Source organism: Lathamus discolor, chromosome 6 (genome assembly GCF_037157495.1).
Source record: "Lathamus discolor isolate bLatDis1 chromosome 6, bLatDis1.hap1, whole genome shotgun sequence".
NCBI lineage: Eukaryota > Metazoa > Chordata > Aves > Psittaciformes > Psittacidae > Lathamus > Lathamus discolor.
The window spans coordinates 54,415,085-54,441,370 of NC_088889.1; the positions used below are offsets into that span (position 1 = coordinate 54,415,085).

At 41.8% G+C, this 26,286-nt stretch overlaps 1 protein-coding gene across 7 annotated transcripts in view; it reads right to left on the reverse strand.

Annotated features, from left to right (window-relative positions):
- Positions 1-26,286, reverse strand: part of OSBPL5 (oxysterol binding protein like 5) — a 179,705-nt gene that overhangs the window by 20,599 nt on the left and 132,820 nt on the right. For all 7 annotated transcript variants that reach the window (XM_065682813.1, XM_065682811.1, XM_065682810.1 and 4 more), the window contains 4 exons: positions 25,261-25,464; positions 19,867-19,951; positions 9,304-9,475; positions 2,362-2,581 (listed from right to left, as the gene is read on the reverse strand). In XM_065682813.1, the coding sequence (XP_065538885.1) occupies positions 2,362-2,581; positions 9,304-9,475; positions 19,867-19,951; positions 25,261-25,464 (681 nt within the window). The remainder of the gene's footprint in view (positions 1-2,361; positions 2,582-9,303; positions 9,476-19,866; positions 19,952-25,260; positions 25,465-26,286) is intronic.

Genomic DNA, 26,286 nt, shown 5'->3' on the forward strand with positions numbered 1-26,286 from the left:
AAACAGTTGATCCTCTTAAACTGAAAATCAACTTCAGTTATTAGTTAATAGCTGTTATTAGTTGGCATGTGTTTACCTTGATACATCTCTGCCCATTGCTGACAGTAAAGTATGTCATTGCATACAATCTACTTTTCTTTATGTTATTGTCACCAGTGACATAAGACTCAACAACAAATCCTATCTGTGTGTCCCAGCTGATGATAGCCTCATCTCGTGGGCCAACAACAGAAATCTAATATAACACCTAATGGCCAAGGCAACATGGCAGCTCTTTTTGAAAGACCGCACTGGATGTTACCTCTGTCTGAGCAGCCACATTATGGTTAGCCTTATTTTATGCTACACAAAGTGTCACTGTACAGAAGAAATGTAGTCTTTTCCTTTTGGTTTGTACCACATTTTTTTAATGTAAAACTACAGAGATCTCTCACTAACACACCCACATACACACATCAGTGCTGCCAGTAAGGCTCAAACACCAAAGTTTCAGCGTGCCCTGCCAATGCTTCTAGGACAAGTGTGTCATGTGGCAAAAGGCCATTTCATAATAAGCAGCTGATAGAAATAAAGTTTGCCTTTATTTTGCTGCTGTTAGTTGTTCAGCTGTATTCAAAATCCTGCTTGGACCCAGTTACCATTTTCTGTTTGTCTGGGATGGGATTTGAGGGGAGAGATACAAAAAAGAGGAGGATTTTGGTTGGTTGGTTGGTTGGTTGGTTGGTTGGTTGGTTGGTTGGGTTTTTTTTGTCTCTGTAGGCAACAGTTCCATTTACAAGTACAATTTCTGCAACAGGAGCTTGCACCTCACACATGACATCTGAAATGGCAGCAAACATATGCTACCTGGACTGGCATCTCCAGACTACAGACTGCTGTTCTTGGGGGTGGTTGGGCTTTCGAAAGGAGGAGACAAAACTCAACTCTTCCTGCACCTCTGCGAGGTGGTATGGCAGAGACAATCTTTTGTAGTCTCTCATGTAGGTTGTCCTGTTACAAGAAGTCTGTAGAGAAACAAACAGCAGTAATATAATCTGCATGGGACACCTAATCAACCTCAGTGTTCTATTGTCAGTGAAACACAGAGTGTAATGAGGATATATTTAACTATATTTGTTTCCTCAATATTAGTTTTGCACTTTCAGGAAAACACTGAAAGAGGAAAGGGTCTAGAGCACAAGTCTTATGAAGAGCAGCTGAGGGAACTGGGGTTGTTCAGTCTGGAAAAAAGAGGCTGACAGGAGACCTTATCACTTTCTACAGCTACCTGAAAGGAGGATATAGCAAGGCAGTGTCAGTCTCTTTTCTCCCCCCTAACAATAAGGTGACAGGAAACAGCCTCAAGTTGTGGCAGGAGAGGTTTAGATGGGGTATTAAGAAAAATTTCTTCATTGAAAGGGTTGTCAAGCACGCAATTAGGCTGCCCAGTGAAGTGCTGTGTCACCATCCCTGGAGGTATTTAAAAGCTGTGTAGACATGGCAATTAGGAACACAGTCCAGTGGTGGACTTGGCAGTGTTGGGTTTACAGTTGGAATCAATGATCTTAAGGGTCTTTTCCAACCTAAATGATTCTATGATTCTTAAAAAGAAACAGCTTTCCAGCAAAATGGTTTTCTTTGAAGCACCAGCAAGACTTCAGCTTACTTGTTCAAAGCAATATGCAAGGGAGTGCTCAGTCCTCCCAGCACTGCAGCAGAGCTCCTCCGCTGATTGTTCAGACTGATTCTCACCCAACACATTTGGGTCCCCCCAGCTCTGTACTGCTGCCTTCCTCAGAGGTCACAGTAGCATTCAGCTAACAAAGGCTCTTATGTGGAACAGAAATGTCACCTCCTGCTGTTAAATGATATGAGAAATGGCCTTCCTACAAGAAACTGTCATTTAGAAATCAAGTGGCTCAAATGCTCCATTATGACACAAAAAAAGGATGTTCCCTGCATAATAAAAAAAAAAGGGATGTACCATATTCTATATCATGCAAGGACTGAGCATCCTAATTGGCTAGCACACATGCCCAGAATAATAATTCTCCCTCCCGCTGGCTCCACGAAGCACTGTGCCAATGCTGTGTGGCTCTTTAATGCAATAACTGGTTAAAGCAATCACTGATGCTGGAAACATGCCAAAGCACAGTAGCAGAGCTGCTGTTCATAATGCATAATTATTAGAGCACATGATTATTCAACATAATTTAGCAGAAAGCTGTGCACTGCTTTATCTGTAAAAACACTGGAACTCACAAAGCTGGTTCTTGACTGCCAAGCACCTAAAAGTCTGAATGACAAATACTCAAATACTATGAACAGAGACATTTTAACAGAAAGAGGCAATGATAAAAATACTTTTTTTTTTATTCTTACCTCCCCAAATTCCTCATAGATCTGTTCAATATAAGTCGTCCCTTTCCTTCCCAGAGAGACCTCTCCATGGATTTCTGATTGATCGCTCTCGCTTTCATTTGTCTTCCGGCTATTCTCATGCATTTCATTCTCTGACTCTTCTACGTTATCTCTCTCAGACTTGTCCGAAAAAGCATCATTTTCCAAATGGTGGTGGTTCTCCAGGGCTGATTCATTCAAACTGCAACACACAATTCATTGCTTGGTTCAGTTTGATCTACAAAGCCAGATTACTAAGGCCTTTTAGAGAAGGTAAAAACACCCCTAAAAATAGGGAGTGCCTCCCAGGAGAGTATAAGACATTGATTTCCTGAATAGCATGGTTTTTATCATGCAAACAGCAAGATATTTTCCATCAAAATTTTTCCCTCCAAACTGCACTTCACAAAATGTGCCACACAGCTCCACTTGACCCTTATGCAGAATTGCCACTGGCTCTGGATTGGAGCCTACATACCAGAGAGATACAGAGCACACACTAACAGCTGTACACTACTGATTAGAGAACTGAAGTGCCAACCACAAGAGATCTTTTCCCTTTACCAAAGCAAATCAGTGGATTGTAGCATATGGGAAAATTCTGACATTTTAGGGTACAATTTTTTCCCAGTACTATTGCTACTTTGTTTCAACAGATTTAAGTCAGCCCTGAACTAAAAAAAGGGAATTTAAAAATCAATATAATCAAGTATTTTCACACAGACACAGACATGAACTAACCCGGGGAATGTGCTTTCCCTAGATAATGCTGTTGGGAGGACCTGAGTTGAAAGCACGGACTCGACAGTTACACATCAGAAGAGTACCCAGATTATAACAGCATCCAAAGGAAAGTGTGGAAGGTATAGCAAGCTTCATGCCCAGTGATCCAGGCTTTAGAGAATGAGAAGAAAGCCAAGATTTCTCTTTCAAGTGGCCTATAGAATCTCCATTTGATAAAACAGATGGGTTTGGCAGATGGCAAACATGATTAGATGGGCCAGAGGTCAGATGCTGAAAAGTATTCACTAAGTGCCTGTTTTACCAAGTGATATTTAGCATGAGCTTCAGTTTTCCCCATTCATACATGTCTTTGCACACACATTACCTCTTTCATGGCCTAGCCTAGGTTTCGGCTGCTGACCTTCTCAGCTTGGCCCTTCTCTGAAAATTCCTCACCCAAGTCCTCATGCAAAATTGCTCTCGGATAGAACAGTTAAGAAAAAATTTCCAGCTATGCAAGGAGTTCCAGGGGATCTAAACAGGACCTGGATCTTGAAGAGTGTTACTGCTTCCTGTAGTCCATTTCCCCCTCAATGCAGGATTTCTCTTCTCAGTACATGGGAATGTTCTGTGAAGCTTGAAGCCTCGCCGTGATGGGCCTTTTCTGAGGCCATTTTGGGCATGTTTCAATTTTGACCTTGTTCCTGCACCCAGCACACACACCCTGCACCCCCCCCCCTTTTATTTTATTTTTTTCACTGAATTATAGTTAGACATTGCTAGTTACAGCCAGATTTAAAAAAACATCAGATGAGTCAGAACGCAAAACTGGCACCAGCTTTTCAGAAGGTCTCAACTTCCAACTATGCACTGAAATAAGCTCATGATTTTTAACACGCCAAGCAAGCCACACTGTGACAGTCACAGCTCGGTTTCTGCAGAAACTCAGTTTCTAGAGTTCTTCTGAAAGTGTTGTCTACAGCTTGCTGTGGCTTTAGAAAATCTTTCTTTTAACTCAATTTGTGCATATATATGCGTACGTATGCATAAATGTCTGTGTATGTATATATAAACTACAGGATTTTTTTAATTTAGAGTTTTACTGCAAGATAGAACTAAGATCATAAATCAGACCATTAATGACCACTATACTCTAGCACTAATAATTTGCTACCATGTGTCTTCATTGTTCTAGTGCCAGGATGCTACTTTTTAGCAACCAGCAAGTACAATGACTGATAACCAAATACACTGGAAGCACAGATGATAACACATGCATGAAATTCATATAATAAAGGAGAAAAAAGGTGAGGAGAGAGCTATTTAGAGAGATCATCCCATGATTCCTCAGCACAGATAATTCCTGAATGGTAAGTCCAGGAAGTTACTAGTTGCTGATCATTTAAATAGCTAATTTATTTCTTAATTTTTCAGTGATCAGCTAAATATGAGTGTTTGTGATTCCTATGCTCCCTGACCTAGTGAAAGTTTTCTCCATGGGACAGAAAAGCTTGAAAGAACAGTTCATTACAAAGCTTATGGTTCATGGCTGAGAAGTAGCACTTGTTTCTATTTCCCATTTGTAAGAAAAGCAAGTGTTATTCAGTATCACCTCCCTCACCTTTGGGAAATAGCTGAAGTTTCAGTGGAGCAAATGGCTCTTTCTTAGTTTCTTCTGCTCCCCCCATTATTTTTTAAGGATTTCAGATTTAGTTCAAGAGGGAATTAAATTAACATGGAAACCCACTCAACTGTGCACTGAGTACCCACCAGCCACAAACAAAGCAGACACATCCAGAGCCAAGGTGCCACTCTAGGGAACCAAAAGGAAAACAGATGCTCCTCATTCTGAGCAACAAATCTGAGATGTTGAAGTGGAGCCAGGCTTTTATAATCCTCCAAACAGGATCATCACTGAATAAGTATGATATGCTAAAAACAAAAGCCACACCGTGAGCTTGAACTAAAATCAATGTAAATACTTCCTGGGGGCTTCCAATGAGCTTTGGACCAGGCTTTAAAAGCTGGGATGGAATGACTATGCTAAAAGTCAGCACTGGATTTCCACTATGAACATGAATAATTTGGCATTTTTCACAGCTAATTTACTGTTTCAGCATATTGGAGCTGTCTTATACCAGTGCTTTATTCTCTAGGGGCATTCCTGGAAACTTCAGTCAGTGACCGGGACTTCTTTGGCCTTGATACAGCTCTTCTGCACAAAGCAAAAAAATCTATTTGGCTCTTGTCAAACAAGTTAACTAGCAAGGTTCCTGGTGTTGCTGGAGAAAAGATATGCAAGCCACAAGAAATATGATTTCATATTAAAGAGTGCTGGGTGTCTTAAAGGCCTCTTGTCTAAAATCATAGATTTACACAGTACTTTAGTTTTTGATTCACTCATACAGTTCCCTCCTTCTCATTTTTATATGCTACTAAAGACATGGATTTTAAAATCACTGTATAATCTTGACTTCTTTCCCAGCAGGAAAGGAGCAAAACAGCCAGCAGACAAATGCAACTTTGGCTCAATGGATGATTTGACTTTGCCAACTCCCTTGAGTTTTGTTCTCCCTATAATACGCATCATCTCCCTTTTCTTTTTCTTTTCTTGACAGAGTAGTTTGGCTAATTTGAAGATAGAGTTAAATGTAATTAACTGGCCCCTAACAACAACATGTCAATTTAATTGGTAAGATTCCCTATAGGGAAGGCATTTAATTAGAATTATTGAATCCCTATGAGAAAGCCACTGTCGGTGGTGATGCAAAAATGCCTTGCTGAGCATTTGTACAGTTTTGGGTTTGCATTTTCCCTTGTCTAAATGTTCTTCATTCTATCAGGATGACAGCAAGTTGTTCCCCTATCCCACAGAATCACAGAATCACAGAATCCCAAGGGTTGGAAGGGACCTAAAAAGATCATCTAGTCCAACCCCCCTGCAAGAGCAGGGTAACCTACAGTACATCACACAGGAACTTGTCCAGGCGGGCCTTGAATATCTCCAGTGTAGGAGACTCCACAACCCCCCTGGGCAACCTGTTCCAGTGCTCTGTCACTCTTACAGTAAAGAAGTTCTTCCTGATGTTAACGTGGAACCTCCTATGCTCCAGTTTACACCCATTGCCCCTTGTCCTATCACTGGATATCACTGAAAAAAGCCTAGCTCCATCATCCTGACACCTACCCTTCACATATTTGTAAACATTGATGAGGTCACCCCTCAGTCTCCTCTTCTCCAAGCTAAAGAGACCCAGCTCCCTCAGCCTCTCCTCATAAGGGAGATGCTCCACTCCCTTAATCATCTTTGTGGCTCTGCGCTGGACTCCTTCAAGCAATTCCCTGTCCTTCTTGAACAGAGGGGCCCAGAACTGGACGCAATATTCCAGATGCGGCCTCACCAAGGCTGAGTAGAGGGGGAGGAGAACCTCTCTTGACCTACTAACCACTCCCTTTCTAATGCACCCTAAGATGCCATTTGCCTTCTTGGCCACAAGAGCACATTGCTGGCTCATGGTCATCCTCCTATCCACCAGGACCCCCAGGTCCCTTTCCCCTTCGCTACTTTCCAGCAGGTCAACCCCCAACCTGTACTGGTACATGGGGTTGTTCTTCCCCAGATGCAAGACTCTACACTTGCCCTTGTTAAATTTCATCAAGTTTCTCCCCGCCCAACTCTCCAGCCTGTCCAGGTCTCGCTGAATGGCAGCACAGTCCTCTGGTGTGTCAGCCACTCCTCCCAGTTTTGTGTCATCAGCAAACTTGCTGAGGGTGCACTCAGTTCCCTCATCCAGGTCATTGATGAAAATATTAAACAGCACCGGTCCCAGCGCCGACCCCTGAGGAACTCCACTAGTCACAGACCTCCAGCTAGATTCTGCGCCATTGACCACAACTCTCTGCCTTCTTCCTTTCAACCAGTTCTCGATCCACCTCACTACTTGATCGTCAAGCCCACACTTCCTTAGCTTATCTATGAGGATGCTGTGGGAGACAGTATCAAATGCCTTACTGAAATCAAGAAAAACTACATCTACCGCTCTACCATCATCCCTCCACCTAGTCACTTCCTCATAGAAGGCTATAAGGTTGGTCATACATGACTTCCCCCTCATAAAACCATGTTGGCTGTTCTTAATGACCCCCTCATCCTTGATATGCCTAGTGATGGAGTCAAGAATAAGTTGTTCCATCACCTTTCCAGGGATGGAGGTAAGGCTGACCGGTCTATAATTACCCGGGTCCTCCTTCTTGCCCTTCTTATAGATTGGTGTGACCTTTGCCATCCGCCAATCCTCAGGCACCTCGCCCGTTTCCCACGACTTACCAAAGATGATGGAAAGTGGCCTAGCAATGACCTCCGCCAGCTCCCTCAGCACCCGTGGGTGCATTCCATCCGGACCCATCGATTTACAGATGTCCAGATTGCATAGCTGATCCCTAACCCAATCCTCATCTACCAACAGCCATCAAACTCCCCTGGTCTTTAAGCACTGGGGAAAGTCTGGGTACACATCAAAACCAGTGGCAGGACACAGAAAGGAGAGTGTATTGTCCAGACAACCAGATGCTGAACACCCAGCTTGAACCAGACTCAGCTAAAATCTGAGCCTGTCAGAAAAATCTGGCTTCAATTGTGAGTATTCTATCCTCCTGAAAACTCTGCCACATGTGCTCCTGTTGAGCCCCATAATTCAAGAGTGCTTTAATGCTGAACAGCTAAGAGGTGAAAAAGAGGCATTGTTTAAGTGTCATTTACGCATCATATTTTGAATAAATACTTTAATACAGTTTTAACTCTATCTTCTGCACTTCCTTACAGTAGCCATGGGTCTGCCTGAATGTTCTCAGTGCCACAGGCTCCATTTTAATTTTAGTATTGGACTTCTGTACACATACCAATTAGCTGAAAAATAAGTCCACTGCATTCCTAGATTCAGTATCACAGCGAGCACAGTCCTAAGAGACTCTATCTTCAGCAGGAAGAAATTAGAATGTGAAGTATTATGGAAGAAGCACAAGAACAATAGAAGTATTTGCACAAGTAGTAGGGCCCATGCCCTGGTAACACATCAGATTTCCTTCTCTTCTCCCATTGCTCTTCATTAAAGCTCTTCAATCTGTAGCTAGAAAACCAAACAGCAGGAATGGAAAACACGTGCTGGGAATACCAGAGCCTCTGAGATCAAAGTGCAGGCCAAAATGCTTCCATCACTTTGGTCCCATGTTACCAGAGAGACCTCAACACTCTGAAGAGGGCTCAGATCTCTGCTGTTGTAACAGAGCCTAAGAAAATCACTTGAAGGTGAAGTCCCTCTGTGCAAGGGATCATCTTTGCAGACTGCAAGAATTCCTACCCTAAAAACTGTGTAAGCAATGGTGCACTGCTGTGAGTTCTAAGAGTCAAATTCCTATGAGCAGAGCTAGGAACAGACACATCTCCCAGTTCCCACTCCAAGGCCAAGTGTAGCAGAGGATTTTTTAAGTTGCCTATTTAGCTATAAGAAACATGTAAGGCCTGGTGTTTTTTAATGCTTACAGAGCTTTGATGAGAGTTTTTCCAAAATGCTGCAGTAATGCTAGGAATATGAATACAAAGAAGGCTGCGGGGGTTTTTTCCCTCATGTAAAACTTTATCTGATGCCTCAAGGAAGAAATCTGAAACCATTCAAAATTCCTGTAGAAAGAGAAAGTAATTATAAAACTAAGGATGCAGGGTGTGCACTCTGCTGACCATCACACAGTATTATTAGAAAAGAGAGCACATTATTGAAAAAATAGATCAGATTCACAGCCATATGTGCTAGCCAACAGACAGACATTGCTAGCGATTGTGCCTATATAACTACAGGTCGATTCTAGTAGTTAGATTCTGCAGTCATCACTTAGGCAAGCCATTTTTTCACTCCAGCATTTCCAGACAGCATTTTGGCCGAAGCAGGGGACAGAATCAAATTGCTTATACATACAAGAGCACAACTGAGGTTCCTTCCAGTTTGTGTGCTCGAGCATTAGGTGACAACAAAACTCATGATCAAACACATATATTAGTGGTGGATTCAGGAGATGAACATACAGGATGCTTTTTCAAACAAGTTGCCGTAGTGGACTCTGGCAGGACAATACTGAAGTTAAAGGAATCCCCAAGCGTGAGCCATGCAAAACCTCTCTGTGCATTAAAAAGTGATAGCCCCATCTTACTGGAAGAACTCCTGGTCTGAGATAGTGCTTGCGTGCAAGAGGTGGTTGAGCCCTGCATGGGCAGAATCACTCGAGCAGTTCATTTCTCCGTCTTTTCCCTGCTTGGAGGCACTGAGCCGGAAGAGGCTGGAGCAACGCAGGGCAAGTTCCAAAGCATCCAGCCAGCATCTGCCTGTGAAAACAAAAGGAAATATCTAAGCACAGGAGAGTAAATAAGACAATTCATGCACTGTTTCTCAAAAGCTTCTTGCCTGGGAGAAGAGCTCACTTTAATCCAGGAAGTCACTGTGTACAATAACCTGTTTTTCATATATATATAATCCCCAAGTTATCTTGTCAGCAATGGTGTGGTTTACACCAAATGGTGTGGTTTACACTTGTGGCTGCACAAGTGACACATCTGTACTGGTAATACAGTGGGATGATCACCCCAAATTCCACTTCCCTAATAGCATCTCTTCTTCTGTTCTCCCACAACCTGTTCACATCCCCTTTTGCCTCTTTCTGATTTTGACAGAGACGCAGGAAATGTGTACAAGTATGGTGCTTTGAAACCACCTAGCAGCTCATGTCTGCAAGGAATGCTTCCCAAAAACACATTCAGCTTTTGGCATCACTGTCACACACACAACCCAATGGCAGGGAGATACTCAGGCACTGTGCTGCACAGGAGAGGCCCCTGCTTGGTGCGGGATTACTGAACTACAATCCAGCTTGGGGGTCCCACGCAGGGTGTAGTGCTGCAGTAACAATCACTGAATAAGAACCACGATGATCAGTACCTGCCAGAGTGACTAATAGTAGAGGGAGCTGCTTGTCAGGCTGTTTACTTTTCCTTTTTCTCTGCATTTTTCTTGCTTTTCTTCCCTCCTTCTCCCTGCCCAGTGCATTAGATAATCTGTGTTGAACACCAGTTTTTCTGATTTTGTCACAAAAATTCATTACCTGGAGAGTCTCCTTTGCAAACACCAGAAATTATAAACACAGCATGGAGACAAGACAAACTGTAGTTCTGTGCACAGCCTCACTGGGTTTTCTTAAGGCCCGCATAGGTCTCAGAGGCAGGCAGCAAATGAAAAAGCACAGGAATCCAAACTGACCCTTGGCTCCTTTAAAAATGACCCATACATGACTAAAAACCTGTGTGTCAGTGTTAAAGCATATCTACCACAATGCTGGAGTCCCCGTATTCTTGGAAACACCTGAGAATAGTCTGCTTCTGTAGTACAGTCATTAATGAGGGCAGGACACTTGTAAATTGGCTGAACATTCAAGAACTGATGTACCATGGGAGTTACCCTCTAATTTCAAGCACATAAAACAGAGCTTTTCATTACACTGTTCAGAATATATTTTGCAATAATTAGAAGTGTGCTTGAGAGGCAGTGAAGAAAACAAAAGGATTGTGCTCTACGAAAGTGCTACAAACAGGATTTCCCTGGACCACACTCATTCCTAGGTCCCGTTTGGTTAATGTTTCCATTACATTCAGTTCTATCCCACATTTAGCATCAAGCATATGCATAAACCTCATAAATTCCCATCAACATCGATATGAACAAAATTTGGGTCTATAAGAAGATCAATGAGAGTTTAAAAAAATCCAAATCATAGGTATATAAAGAAATTATTATAAATGTGAGTAGCTTTCACTTGGACACTGAGCCACAAACACCACAGAGCCCAGTCATTTATTCCAATTTCATCCCATAAATTCCTTCAGCGTCAGCTTATGATTTAATAACAAAATCACAAACAATGGTTAATAAAAGATTAGGAAGTTTGAAGGCTGTTGGAATTGATTTCACACTATTTTGTATTTTAAAAATATCCTTGCATTAAGGCTTTACACACAGAGATTTATTCCCTTCTCACCATGTGTAGGATTTGCAAGGATAACTCATTAGAGTTAATGGCTGCACTGAGCACAAATCCACTTCCTCCTCCATATCCCCTCCCTCCCAAACCCACCAAGATGAAAACCTGTTTCAGGCTATTCTGTACAAGGGAGCACACTTCTTAGACTCACATCCTTTGAATTTCCCCTCTCTTTACCTTTGCTTTTCTTTTCCAGTTCTGCAGAGGGAGGACTGCAAGATTCAACATTTAGAAATGCTTCATGTGTCATTTTATATTCAATGGGCTTATGAAATCAGGTGCTTTGATTTGTATCAGCATGAGCACCCTGGAGAAGTAACAGAGGTCAGCTCCTCAGTGCCCTGCAGCACTCACATACAGACATTATCTTACAACAGTTAACGCACTGTCTATGGTTATGCTTTCTAACAAGGACAGCAAGGATGAACCCAAAGTCTCCTCTCCCCAGCCATCCCCCTCACTGTGCTTTGCAGCCCATGCCTTGCTGGGGCTGCAGGCAGAGCAGGCCATGCTGGCCACTATACCACAGGCAGCAATCTTAATCCCCTACATCCCCTGCCACATGTGTTCACTGGTTCTAACAGGAGCTTAATGGCTTGCTCAAAACTTTGGGGTCCACATTACCAGAGGAAATTTCTAAATAACATATCTAGGTTTTTCATTTCTTCACATAATTCCCTGAAGGGGTTATGAGTAAATTGAGTATTATTTGAAACCTTATTCACAGAGCATAAATAGATCATAAAAAAAATATAAATATGCATTTTAATATTCCAAGGCAGAGACACAAAGATTTAGAGGAACTCGCTGTGCATTAGCAGGCAGCATTACTTGTGCCCCACAGAACACAGAAATGGCATCAGTGTATGCCCTTGTTTTTTGAACTCAAGGGATGCACAGCATCCCCAAGCTAAGAAATGAGCCTTCATCCATCAGGTGGCGCTGTGAATCCAAACAAATATATGCCACAAAATCGGACATGAAATACGGGATTTCCTCTGCAAATGAAGCCGTTACATTCTCTGCAAGTCAACAGTGTGTTAATTGCAGCATAGCTCTGTAAATAATACCCTCTTAATTTCGGGGATTGCACACAGGTAAACCTGTTTTTGTGCTAAAAGCCTACATGAAATGTTTTTATATTTGAATGATCTTGCTATTGAGTCATATTCTTCTTTATTATGGAAATTATACAAAAATGCTAGCATTTGGATTGCTTAATTGCTTACCTGACAAGTCTACTCACTTCCACAGGAACTGGAGAAGAGGAAAAAAGTATGTGGCCACGTAATTAAAGGCTGTCATCTATAGTCACTGTAGTCTGCATGAAGGCTTCTTGGTTACCTAAGTTCTCACATTTTCTAATTTTGAGTGGTTGACTCAAGTCAGGTTTTTTTATATGCCAGGTAACTGGATCAGAGAAGGATGCAAAATGTGGGTTCCTTCAGAGAGGAATGGCAGCCCAATATGATGCATGTACACAAAGCAAAAAAGCTGTGGAGGAGGTACAGTGGTATTCTTTTAGAAGATTTGAGGCATTTAAAGCTGCAAGGTAAAACACTGCAACCTATCAGTTACAATTTTCCACAAATTGTGGCTTAAAACAAACATATATTTAAATTCTGAAGGAAAACCCAAGAGCATTTTGTCAGCCTGTGGCGGAATCTCCCCATAGGCTTTTAAGCTTTTATACCAAACGATGTGTTACTCTCTCCACTGCAGTGACTACTTTTGGACAATTTCTGCAGAGATCATGTTGTCTCAAAACCACCTGTATCACCTTCTTCTGCCTGGGAGCTGTGAACTAAATATTCCCTTTCAGACATTATTTCTGAGCTTGACTCTTTCTTCATTGTATTTTGTCACTGAATCTCAAGTGGCAGCCTGCAGAGTAAGCTCTGACTCTTACCTGGGCTACAGAGTGGAAAGGGAGAGAGTAAAATAGTCCATCTATGCATAATGCTCCCACATATCTCACAAGCCACACAGAATGGTTTACAAAACTTTGCAACAGAAATCTTTCATCCAAGCTAACAGAGTTCTCAGTGAGGAGAATAATGAGGAGAAATGACGCCCTACCCAGAGAAGATGCCCAGCTCTGATGTCTAAAGTCAAGATCAGCTGCATCACTCACACTAGTGGCCGGCACAAGCAGGACATTTCACATCACCCATCTTTTGTACCTGAACTGGTCAGGTGGGTGGCTTGTCCAGCCACTTTTGGCTCCCTCCAGCAACAATGGGGATAGAATGACTCTTTGACAAGGCTGTTTCCAAAGTGCCAAAATTGGATGTCCTACCAGAGTGCCAGCACTAGCTTGGGTTCCTGCTCTCTTTTGTAGCAGCCTCTCTCCATGCACTGATCATTGGTTTCAATATTCATTCCCTACATCACTTTAGCAGATGTTGATCACAGATATTCTGGGAAAGTGGGATGTCAGAGGAACGCATCTACACATCACCCTGTGGTGCTCAGTGCAAAAAACCCCAAACCAAACAGAGGTCTCTCCCCTGCATAGGCCTGTAACCCTTTTTCTCTGTTATGTGTGTTTACAGCAAAATGACACAGTCATCAGTGAGAATTTGAAAAAGGAAACTCTTTGAAAAATCAGTCAAGCATAGCTGGGTTCCTAAGATCCTTTCTTCTTGAAAAGTTTGAGGAGAAAAGCTAACAAAGGATGTTGGTTGCCTTGACTTCAGAAAAACAAATGCTAACATTCATCCCACATATGTTTTGAAACCTTCTGCATGCTTTCTCCAGTCTTTCTGGCTCAGCAGGCTGGAAAAGCACCTTGTGGTCCTTTAAGATGACTCCTGTAGCAGAGCTGCGCAAGTGGGAATCACTGTGGCTCCTTGCAGAACACTTCCCAGGTTTGCAGGGCACTGCTGGCACCATGTGGACATCTGGAGGCTGCAAGGCTGGACAGGAGCAGGCATGCACTCACACCAGCTTTTTTTTTTTTTTTTTTCCACAGACAAAAGGAACTACTAAAAGCAGGTGATAAAAAACATTTCTTCTCCCCCTTGCAGAAGGAAAACCCCAAAACAGCCTTAGGTTGCTTTATGTTGCTAACCTAGGTTGGGTTCAAGGAGTAACTAGAGTCTGCCCTAGTCTTCAAACAGATCTAAAATTAGCACAATATCCCACAGAAAAAAGAAAACAACAAACCAGCAAAACAGGCAGTACTGAAACCACTAAGCTATTACACTCTGAAATTCTTTACAGTCACCATTATTCACCTAGAACAACTCATAATTTGACATAACAAGTCTATCTGCCACATTTTGCAACAGCTGATCACAGAGGAGCCAGCCAATGCTCTCTCAGCAATCACCAATAACAAAATCCTGCTCGAGATGGAATCAGGCTGTTGCACATGGAAATCTCAGTCTGGGAATATGCCTTTTTTCCACTGCATTCCTGTAGACACAGAATGGCTGGGATGAATGTCTTGCCAATTAAGACTTCAAAAGCCTCACATCTAGTAACCATACATCCCTCCAGAGAGGCATCACTAAGGGAATATTAATCTTCTTGAGTTATTTAAGTCACCCAGTTTTTGGCCTCATGCCTCACACTTAGCAAGATAGATGCTTTTAAAAATCAACCTGAAGTAGACTGTCACCTGGAAAGGATGAATTCTTGCTCAAGTGCACACAAGTCATGAGTGATGAGGAAGAGCCTGATTTGGTTCAGTCAGTGAACATTAAGGTCATGGTATTGAGCTGACTGCTTCTTTTGCTGTACCACTTGGGTGCCTGTGTGCACGATTTCTTGCACTTTGGCTGTCAGGATGCAAGGATGCAATCTCTAAATTAGCTGCAGGTGCAATTTGTGCAACAAGCTAAATGAAGTCTGGTTGCAAATGCCTGGATTTTAAACTGCTGTGAAAGGTCTAAAGAATATGAAGGGCACACAAAGCTAAGAAGGTAACTTTTTTCCAGCACTGCCAGGAGCCAGTGATACATTTCGTTGTGAACATGGCTTCAAATTGCAGTCTTTCTCCTGGTTCACTCCTTCTGCGTGTGACCCTTATTTCAACAATCTGATTTTCTCCTCAGATCAAAGCACTGATTCTGGGGAAGGGCCAGATGCCTGTCAAAGAAACAACACTATAAGCGAGACCATCAGGATTTCCACACAATTCCATCCACATTAAGCAATGGAGACTACACAAAACATGTCTGAAGGAGAGGATAGACATAAGGAACAAAATTCAATCGTGGCTTACAATTCCACTGCTAAGCCTTTAACCCTTGTTAATTTGCCACTTTGAATTGCCTTAGTAATCTCTTTGGTGGCAAGGTGGAGATCTGCGCTATGAGATTTAAGCATTTAACTCGAAATGCTTAGGAGGTCTGGGTCCCTGGCTTGGAAATACCAGAGGCAGCCCCAGAAAGATCTGGGCAAGGAGCCTGGGACAGATTTAAACTACTAATTCTAAGCCACTCATCAGCATAAATCTGAAATGCATACACAGTCGCTGATTTGGAAAAAGCAATTTTCTTTTCTGAAACTGGTAAGACAGAAAGACCTTCTGTTTGCACAGGTTGAGCCCCATAGGCTGACATGACCTTCCAGCTGTCTTTGAAACATCACAAAGCAGACTGTTGCTGTGCTCTATGCATGCGAGACCTACTGTAGCTTGGCAGTGGTTCTGCAGGCTGTCCAGAAGTCAGGACCTTAAATCCTACCAACAGTCTGCACAGATGGTACAGCAGAGGGGAAAAAAGGGATTCTGAGGTGCTGAGAGAAAAAGTAGGCCATGTAGCTGCTGATCATGATATAGTTGCCTGGATAGCATAACTGTACATCTAACATATGCTGCAACTCAGTATTCTCCAGCAAGTCAGAGGCCTCCATGAATTACTGTTAAATTTGCCAAATGCCTCATGGTTGATTTTCCACTACTAGCATGGGAGACTGCTTTTAGAAGAACATGGTCAGGACACCTCCTCAAAGATGCTGCAGACTCACACAATATTTCATCTACAGAGGAGATGGGAACATACTACAAATATATGCTAACATTATGCAAGGGAACAGATTCCACCTGCCCCAGTTGTGTCAGCTAGCTTAATTCATTTTACCTTAACCTCCCATCTCTCTTGACCATAACTGCATCCTTTATGCTTGTTCAGTGCATTAAAGAAATGAAACAATCTCAGCTACACACTTTTGGAGATGCCTCTTTACAGCAGGTAAAGCTATGTAACAGTCTACAACCATTCCAGTAGTGTCTTACGGGTTTAAAATCAACTTGTATTAATTGCAAAGTACAAGCTTTAATTTGCTGCCGTTTATATAGATTTCTTTAAATGTAAGAGTTTCTATTCCTTGTGTCCTTGTCTGCATATGTTTTACACCATCTATTGATGCTAATACCATTTCCAAGTCACTCATCTCAGAGTGTGACACCCATGCGTTTGGCCATTTGTCAGCAGGTCTACACTGCTCAATGGAGCTGATACCCCAAAACTGCCCCCATGAAGGCTAACAAATGAAAGGAGCATACCATAGTCATAATGCCAGGGCTGGTCTTGTGTTTGGGAGGGAGGCTAGCCTCAGTGTACGAGCTCTTCTTCCCCCTTATCTGTGGATTCACATCCTTCCCTTCCTGCACAAGGTACAGCCACTTCTCCCTGACCTCAGCTGTGAAGTCAAATGCTCTCATTCAGCTGAACATTACACCATTTTTCATGCTAGTATTTCTGGTGCAGTACTATATTTTATTTTTATGAAGTCCATTGCTAAATGGACAGATCACAATGCTTCACATCAGCTGTCATGGTCACATCCTCAGACTTCTCAGGATCTAGAAGATATAATGTGGGTGCTCCAAACCTGCGCAGGTGGCCCTAGGGCATGGCTAGTGCTGTTCAAGAGCTTGTATTATTTCATCCTTAACCCAAGGCCCTAGTTATTTTCTATGTACATGTTTACAATATTTGATTGAGAGGTATCTCAGTTTCTCCTCCTTCCTTTGATCACATTAGCTTTCTATCTAACCCTATAACTCTACTGTGAAGAAGCAGAAAATTCAAGGAAAATCATGCTAAATCTTGAAGTAACACTTCTTTGATGTGCCTGGCCTCTGCATGCTTCCCAAGGGTCATGGCTAATGTCTTGGCTTTAAAAATACATTCCAGTAACTCACTATTTTAAGTTCCCATGATACTTCACTGGGCAGAAAGCTTCCCACAGGCATTTAAATATTGAAAACTCATATGTGCCAGGTATGGTCCAGTTAGTGCTTTTTCAGTATGTGGTCTATGATCCATGCAGAGAGATCACAGCTAGAAAAGTTTAACCTCTAATGATCTCTTGGGAGATATTGCAAGCTTGGGAGCCTTTATGTGTATGATTAGTTAGAACAAATCTAAAGCTATTCTACCCCATGTAACTGGCCTATGGCAATTACCATAAAAAGAGAGAGTAGAGGTTCAGACACAGGCCTCTTCGTCAGGCTGGCTTTAAGATTTAATCATTAGGTTTCCAGCAGAATGAAAGTTTTCATTTAGAAGATAGCTGAAATGGCAGGGAAAAAAAAGTGTTTTGTGAGACAGCAATGCGTCTTGAACACATACAGTGATCACATTGGTCTCCTTGCACATTTTCTAATTAAGTTAATGGAGAGACAAGTTACATGGATCTCTAAGGAAATAATAATTTATATAATCTGGATTGACAGACAGTTGTTGAAGTTATCTGGCTGCCTGAGAGCTCTGTGGGACTGCTTGTATGTCTATTCTGTGGGCTGTCTGTATAACCAGGGTTTGAAATGCTTAGAATTTAGCAGCTCTACCCCAGCAGCACCCCTTTTCTTTTCCCTCAAAAAGACTGTTGTATCAATCTATACCTTTCTAGACAGGTGATATTTGGAGCTGCGTTGGAATCCTGTACTCCTTTAACCAAATAAGTTGTACTCTTCCATAAGCTACAAAAGCATAGAATCTTACAATCAACTAGGTTGGAAAAAAAGTTTAAGACCATTCAAAGAAGAGATGTACTTCTATGGCTCTATACAAGTTCCACTTCTTTCCATATCATTTCCCTATTTTAGCATCTGCAAGCAGTTTTCAATGTTGAGGTGATATCCCTCACTATGAACAGCCCTCTTTGCACAGCAGTAGGAAGAACAGCATGCTAAGCCTCTAATGAAAGGTTTCCTCCTATTCTGTGGCATGCCAAAAGATGCATTTGGCATTGTGCCATTTCCAGCCTTTAGGAATCATAGCATAGCATCATAGCATCAACTCGGTTGGAAAAGACCTTTAAGATCATCAAGTCCAACCATTACCCCAGCACTGTCAAGGCCACCACTAACCCATGGCTCTGAGGGCCTCATCTGCATGGTTTGTGAACACTTGCAGGGATGGTGGCTCCAGTACTGCCCTGGGCAGCCTGTTCCAATGCCTGAGCACCCTCTTGGTGAAAAAAATGGTTTCTAATCTCCAGTCTTAACCTCCCCTGAAGTAGCTTGATGCTGTTTCCTCTTGTCTCATCCCTTGTTACTTGGTGGAAGGGACCAGCCCCCTCCTGGCTCCATCCTCCTGTCAGGCAGTTGTAGGGAGTGATCAGGTCCCCCCTGAGCCTTCTCTTCTCCAGACTGAACCCCCCAGGTCCCTCAGCCATTCCCCACCACACTTGTGCTCCAGGCCCTGCACCAGCTCCGTTGCCCTTCTCTGGCCCCGCTCCAGCACCTCAATGTCTCTCTTGCAGTGAGGGGCCCAGAACTGAGCACAGGATTCGAGGTATGTAAAACTTGATCACTAGACCAGAATGACACTGATTTCAAAGCTCTCTGTGCTCCATGAAAAATCCTTGTGTCCTTAGAGTTACTCCAGATGCTACCTGAAGGAGCTCGTGGCATAAGCTACCTGAGCACCCGTGGTGGTGTAGGGGAAATATATCCATAAAACGAATGGCCTGGGTTAATTTGCTATGGAAAAAAAAACACAGACCAAACCAAACAAAAAAAATTACAATAGTCTGAAGATCAAATGGAATGAAAACATGTTTTTAATCTCATCTACTTATAAATCACTGATCTTTTAGGTCCGCTAAAGCCATTTATAGAGATTTTCACATAGCAAGCTGGCATGCCTGTTACGTATTGACCTAAATTTACCTTTTACAATTCTGTGAATTCCAAGAATGGTATTTCACATGTGGAGTCACCAGCATCTAGGCCTGTTATACTGTAAACCACAGTACAGCAAGTATACAAGAAAATCCTGGTGGTTGAGAGACTTCTATCAACAGCTCTTCAATATTATTATGTCATTTTCCTCCAACAGATCCCTGCCTAGTGTAAGAGATAGGCAGATAACCCACTGAAGTCTCTGCTGATCTGAGGAAATAGTTAAGCTCCCCTCTCATTCCAGTTTTGGGATCACCTCCTTTCATCTTTTAGCATATACTGACATCGTGGTTTTCCCCAGCTACAAGCCTATGTCCTTTTTCCATACCCATGGCCATAAAGATCGATGTCCAGTGAGGAACATGAAATGCACCTGTATTCTGCTGACTGATTCTGACCACTGCTAACAAACATCACCTTGAGCAGGGTGAGACGCCATTTTTTTCCTTTACATACCTTTTTTTTTTTTTTAAATAAACCTATTTTCTTAACTAGCACAGAGGGTGCAATCTGGGGAAAGCAAACGAAGACAGAAAACTTACCATCTGATTCAGAGGCTGCTCTGAAAATCAAGTAGCTGCTGGGAAGAGGCTGAGTGATTGAACCAACATTTTCTCCCTTTGGGCCCTGGAAATGCACACAGACAAAAAGATGTAAGGCACAGAAGATGTAATGGACTATTCAATGTCTTTCTACCCTTCCTGGACAGAGTATGCATGTGTGTGACAGGGAAGAAGGAAGGAGCAGATGGAGTAATTTGGAGAGACTCATTAACAATCACAATATTGCGGCTGTAGCTCCAAAACAGTAATGAGCTCTGATGTAAATGGAGCTTGGTCTAACCTATGACAGCCCAAAACCTACTCTATTTTTTCAGATCCTCAGGAATGAATTTCATTCCTGACAAAAACTGTTAAGTATTTGCTATTAGCCATCTTTGTGCAACACCGGAATGGACTGTTCCATGCGGCGCTCACCGAGTCTGTCTGCAGCCTGACAAAATAGCGATGAAACACCTTTTATGTGTCACCATAAAAGTGACGAGAGCCCACACCTTGAGCTGTGAATGCCTCTAGCAGTGAGGCAATGGCAGCTTTTCTGGAAGGAAACAAAGGGGAAACTCCATCCTGCAAACCTGTCTGTGGGAAAGGAAGAGACAGAAAGAAAACATTGGCTGAGGACTAGAGGTCTCCCAGCATGGACACATACTGCTGGGTCGCAGACTTTCACCTCTGCATCCAGACCCTTTGAGAACCTTTATGCTGTGATGCCTGGGATGACAGCCACTTCAGGCTTCCACAAAAGCAGGCTTTGCTTGGTTTTTTTGCCCCTAGATAGGGGCTGTGGTAAAAAAGATTATAGTGTCTTTTAAACATCCTGCCACAATCAGCATGTATCTGAGATACAGATACTCATGTATCTGTGTGCATTCCGCAAAGATGCAGAAATGAGAAGACAGCAGTCTCCAGTCTAGCTTCTTGTCTTCACATCTGCAGGGTTCTCCTGCTGCCAGGAGCAAACTGGATCGTTGTTACTTCTTTTTCCTCCCTCCTCTCCCACAAGAGAGGGGAAAGGAAAATTAAAGACTGTTTAAAGGCTTAATAGTCAGGACTGGCAAAGTTGACATTTGATTAGTAAACCAGAGCAGAGCAGCTTAAGACATTACTAGTGACATTAATGCAATCAGGCATCATTCCAGATGGCATTTTTCCTTTCAGTAGCTTGCAGCTGAGCAGGGTGTTTGAGAATTCTTGATAACACCATTACTTTTGTTTTCAGCGCAGAGATTGATAGTTCCTTTGTTGGAGGAAAAACCCCACAGCCAAACAGTAGAGACCCAGAGAACCATTATTTAAAAAAATGGGGAGAAGTGAAGGAGGGGTAAGAAGGTTTTAATATATATCTAAGTATGTGGATGAACACAAAGAGCAACCAGGTCACTCTGTTAAGGAAACATATTCAGTAGTAAGGCATGCTCATATGTGGAGGGGGCTGTTTCCTACAGAAAGAGGAGAAAAAGAATGACAAAAATGAAGTCAGCATCTCCACAGAGTAACTGAGGTTCTGTATCTGCACTGCAGAGATAATGAAGATTTCTGTCTCACAGCCTTTGTGCATCATGCCTGTTGACCAGAGTCTAAGACCTCCCAGACAATGACTATCTCACCAAAAGTGAATGCTATCCTCACTACACTAGGAGTCAGAGCTCAGCTGCAGTCTGTAGACAGTAGAACTGGGAAAGGATTATCTTCAGATCATTCCTGGTTTTACATTTGATTTAAGACTCAAAAGGCATTATCAAACAGCGGTTGATCAGGCTTTGAAGAATGGAGTGGACTCACACTGTTTCAGATAGTATGACAAGACATCTAGTCTTACAGAGTGTAAAACAAATCTTCAAAAACTGGAAATAATCCCTTTCATTAAGAGTACTGTGGGCAACTGTAAGGATGAAGATGAAACTAGCTGTGTTGTATTATGGAGTAGAACAAACAACTGTAAAAGCAGCAGCACAAGCCGATTACTAGAACTTTTTCCGTTAAAGGAATGACTCAAAACTCTTAAAAATCAACACAATTCAAATCATATACATTTCCAGATTCAGCAGGTCTGACCCCAACTCATTTAGTGCTCTAAGTAAATGTCAGAACAAGCTGCAGTCAAAAAAAGCCTTCTTATACCACACTGTTCAGCTAGATTCTGAGTAATATGCTTCTAAGATAACTTTAGACACCAAAGAACTTAATAGGAAATTCTCTGGTGCATATATTTAGCTTTCAGCTGTAAGTAATGGTCTTACATCTTACCTTCCTACTGTTCGAAAGGCACCATAAAATTTCATCCTGCTCTAACTGAAGTCAAATGCCTGCACATCAGATTTAATTGGCTAACACAACTATCAAAGCCTAGGCCAGTGCTTGAACCAGACATTTGCTCCAGGACTGAACCCCGCAGTTAGATCTAAATGTCTGCTGAGCAGCCAGGCCAACACATACAAAGGTGCTCATTAATTTCCCTGAGTTAGCTACAAGTCCACTGATGTGAGTCAAAGCTGGACCATCAACTCTAGGCTGGAAAATCCTTGAAAATTTCACAAGCTGTTTTAGCCAGAGGTGGAAGTTGTTTAGCCAGACATTATTCCTATTGTGATGGACAGTAACATAGACTTTTTCTTAAGCATGGGCTAATCTATATTTCATGAGAAATAGGTTTTCTTGCACAATTATACATAACCAATTTAGATCAGTCAATTCTGCTCTAGTTGCTTTAAAAGAAGGCCTTGAAATGACACAAACCAGCATTTTTAGCAGTTTCAGCCTTAAACTGTTGTCAGAGTGAAGACAGCTTCTTTGACATGAAGTAGTTCATAGGCAGATTTCTTCTTGATGTGCATTTCGGTGTTCACCTTGTGGCTGAAAGCATCTATCACACATAACAACCCAGGCTGAACTCAGGTTTCAAGAAATACCCTACTACGCAGCTCAAATTTGGCTTTCTAAGTGTGATTTAACCCCAGCTGGTAACTAAGTACCACACAGCTACTTGCTCGCTTTCCCCTGCCCGCTCCAGACTCAGTGGGATGGGAAGGAGAATCATAATAAGGTAAATCCATGGGCTGAGATAAGAACAGTTTAATAAATTAATCAATTTCAATATTTCTTGGTAATTTATTGATAATTGATAATATATTGGTAATGATGATAATAATAATAATGAGAATGTTGATAATGAAAAGAGTGGGAGAGAGAGAGGAGTAAAACTCAAGATAAAAAGACAAGTGATGCACAGTACAATTGCTCACCACCTGCTGACTGATCCCCAGCCCAACCTGAGCAGTGATCTGCCTCTTCTGGGTAACTCCCCCAGTGTATATACAGGGCATGATGTGCTGTGGTGCAGAATACCCCTTTAGCTAGTTGGGGTCAGGTGTCCTGCCTCTGCTCCCTCCTGGCTTTTTGTGTCTCTCCACACTGGAAGAACTTAAAAGATTGAAAAGTCCTTGACCACGATAAGTGCTACTGAGCAACAACTAAAACATGGGTGTGTTATCAGTGTTATTGTCAGACTCAAACCAAAGCACAGCACTGTACCAGCTACTAAGAATACAAACTTTACTGAGCTGAAAGCAGGACAGTGACTTAAAACACTACTTTGACTTTAAAATTCATATGTCTTGGGACTTACTCTAGTATACAAACATGTTCAGAGATACATTCCCTTCATATTTAACATACTAATTCCTATTTCTGTCATATATTTTCTCAAGAGATACAAGAATTAGATATACATATGCATGCTCAAATACATACACCTACTGATAAAAGCTCCTCGTCCTTTTGGATGATTCATATCAAGGGAAGGGCATTCTAGCACAACACTTCAGATCTGCCACTGATGCTACTTTTCAGTACCTGACTGCACTTTTGATTCTACTTTTTCATTACCTCTCCTGACTGTGCTTTTCAGAAGAATTCAGCTCATCTGTCAAGTCACAAGGAATTTTTTTGTTGGTGAACAGCAAACGATTGACCTTCTTGGTGCATGCTTTGAATTAAAAATCAGCAAAACTCTCAAAAGTGAATAAGAAGCAAGGCAGCAATGAACCCTTCGTGAGTTAAAGCAAAAGCAATGCATCTAGGCAGTGATCAGAGCTGAACTACCGTCAGAAAATAAGCAGCTCTTACCCTTAGTTGTTGAAGTTAATTTTAATTGTCTCCTCCTACTTTATTAAAAATTGCAAGACTTTTTATAGTGATGATATAGCTGTGTTTAAAATTGTTCAATTAACTGCACTGATGAGCACGAGTGAACCTGCCCAATCTGCTCCCACAAGGCTTCCCCTCCATTTTGTTAGATCATCTGATGCCAGTGATACACACCTTCATCAGTCTTACATGAGTCTTCCCAAATAGATTTACTCTACTGACTACCTTGCAGCAAGGCACTAGATTGCAGTGCTTTGCTTACACTGGTGGTGTCCCCTAGAGAATTTATGCCTGTAATAACTCTGCTGAGTCACTGCTTTTAATGTGGACATGAATTCAAGAACATTTTTGTCTTCAGGGTATCCAACAGATGTTGCTCTCAGTACCTCTCAGGAGGTACTGGAGTCTTCCTCTTTGCTCATAGCCATCATATTTTATTTTTAACTATTCTTAAAGGAAAGAAGAAAAAGAAATGCAGCTCTTTAAAATCTGCAGGGAGTTATTTTAAGAAGTGTGAGAAAATATTAATCATTTGCGTTACAGGGAGAACTAGAGGTTACTGCAGGAGTTACTGGGTGTAGAGGAAGAGACTGTCTCAGACTGTAAGTAACAGCAGTCTGAAGAATAACTCAAAGTGAAAGGGAGAAAAATTTGCTATTTCCATTTCAAAGAAGATGAAATTAAGTCAAGCTATCCAAAGTCACACTTTTGTAGGACAGTCAAGGCTTGAGCAGACCACTGAGTTCCAAGTCCGCTGCAAACAAACCCAAACCTCAGAGGCATTGGCAAAAAAGAAGTCAAACTATTCTTCCAGTTTTGTGCAAAGTATTTGGTGCTTTGTGTGTCCTTGCTTTGGGGAAATCAGTTAACTGCATATTTATTCCTGATCTCTTTTCAAAGATGGATGCCATGCCTTGATAGCACTTCTAGGTACTGATATTTTTCCTGCACTAACATATTACCCCTTTCCTCAGCCTATGCATGCCTCCATACACCAAAAATGACACATCTGCATAACTGATCACAATGCACCATGTTCCTTTGATGTCATATCATGACCATGCTTTGGTGGCTTCAATCTTTATATGCAGTCAATTCAGCACTATTAACAGCAACTAAACAACTAAATAGCAACTGCAAATTTAGATAATATCAATGCTAGATTACTGAATGCTGGTTCAGGCACTTTGGTGACCAAGAAGAGGTTATTCAACTCATCAGGATTGTTACCTTTACAGCCCAGATTGATTGATCCAAAGGATGAAAAAGTTTAAAACAGAAGCCATCCTTTTTGGAGGGTCTCTCAATCAGCTCACAAGAATGGAGCAAGATTGTCCCAACCCACTGTCCAATCTTTGGTGTCTTATAAATCAGTAGCACTCCTGGTTTCAGAACACACCACAGCTTGGTCCAACTCTTCAGAGTCCCACGAATCTGGAGAGAAGCAGGGAGAGAACAGAAATTTGCATTTATATTGCTCCTTAAAAGAAAACCAGCATTTATTCAGTATTTATACAGTATTTCCAGTATGTGTTTCTCCCAAGGCCACACTTTGATACACTTCTTTAGGAAAATACACTGTATTATCAGAATACTCTTAGGGCTCTCACAGCAAAATCACAGACCTTGTAAATCTGGCTATCAGAATTTAGTCTTCATATTTTATTACTGGCTAAATGTTAACAGCCTGCTTAATTTTTTTGGCAACCAGCACTGCTGGCCCATGTGAGAGTGATCTATTAATAATCATGGAGAACATGACAATTAGAACTTTACATAGAAAAATGTTATAGCTAGTCTAACTCAACTTATAAGTCATTTTAATCATGCTCTGCAGAACAGAGCTATTAATGGGTTTTGTCAAATATCCCATTTTTAAAAGCACCTTCTCCAGCTGGTTTACTTCTCTGTCAAGCTCAATACATGCTCTCTCTTGTATAGAAGAACTTAAATCTGATAGCATATATTAAAAGACAACAGCTTTAGGATTGTGGAAGTTTCTCAGTAAGGTTAGATCATGCCTAAGGTCTTCTTGTCTTCAATGCATTGGCCAAACCTCAAGTCTTATGTCACTGTTCTTTTTTTTTTGTAGCCCAGCATTAGTTGCTGCTGAACTAGAAATTTTCAACCACAGCAAATATGCAACAGTATTTTGTATTTAAAAAATCTCAATATGTATCTATCATCGAAACTAAACACTATGGAAACATTTTGTTGCCAATCTAATTTCTCAAATAAATCATACACCTCTCAATT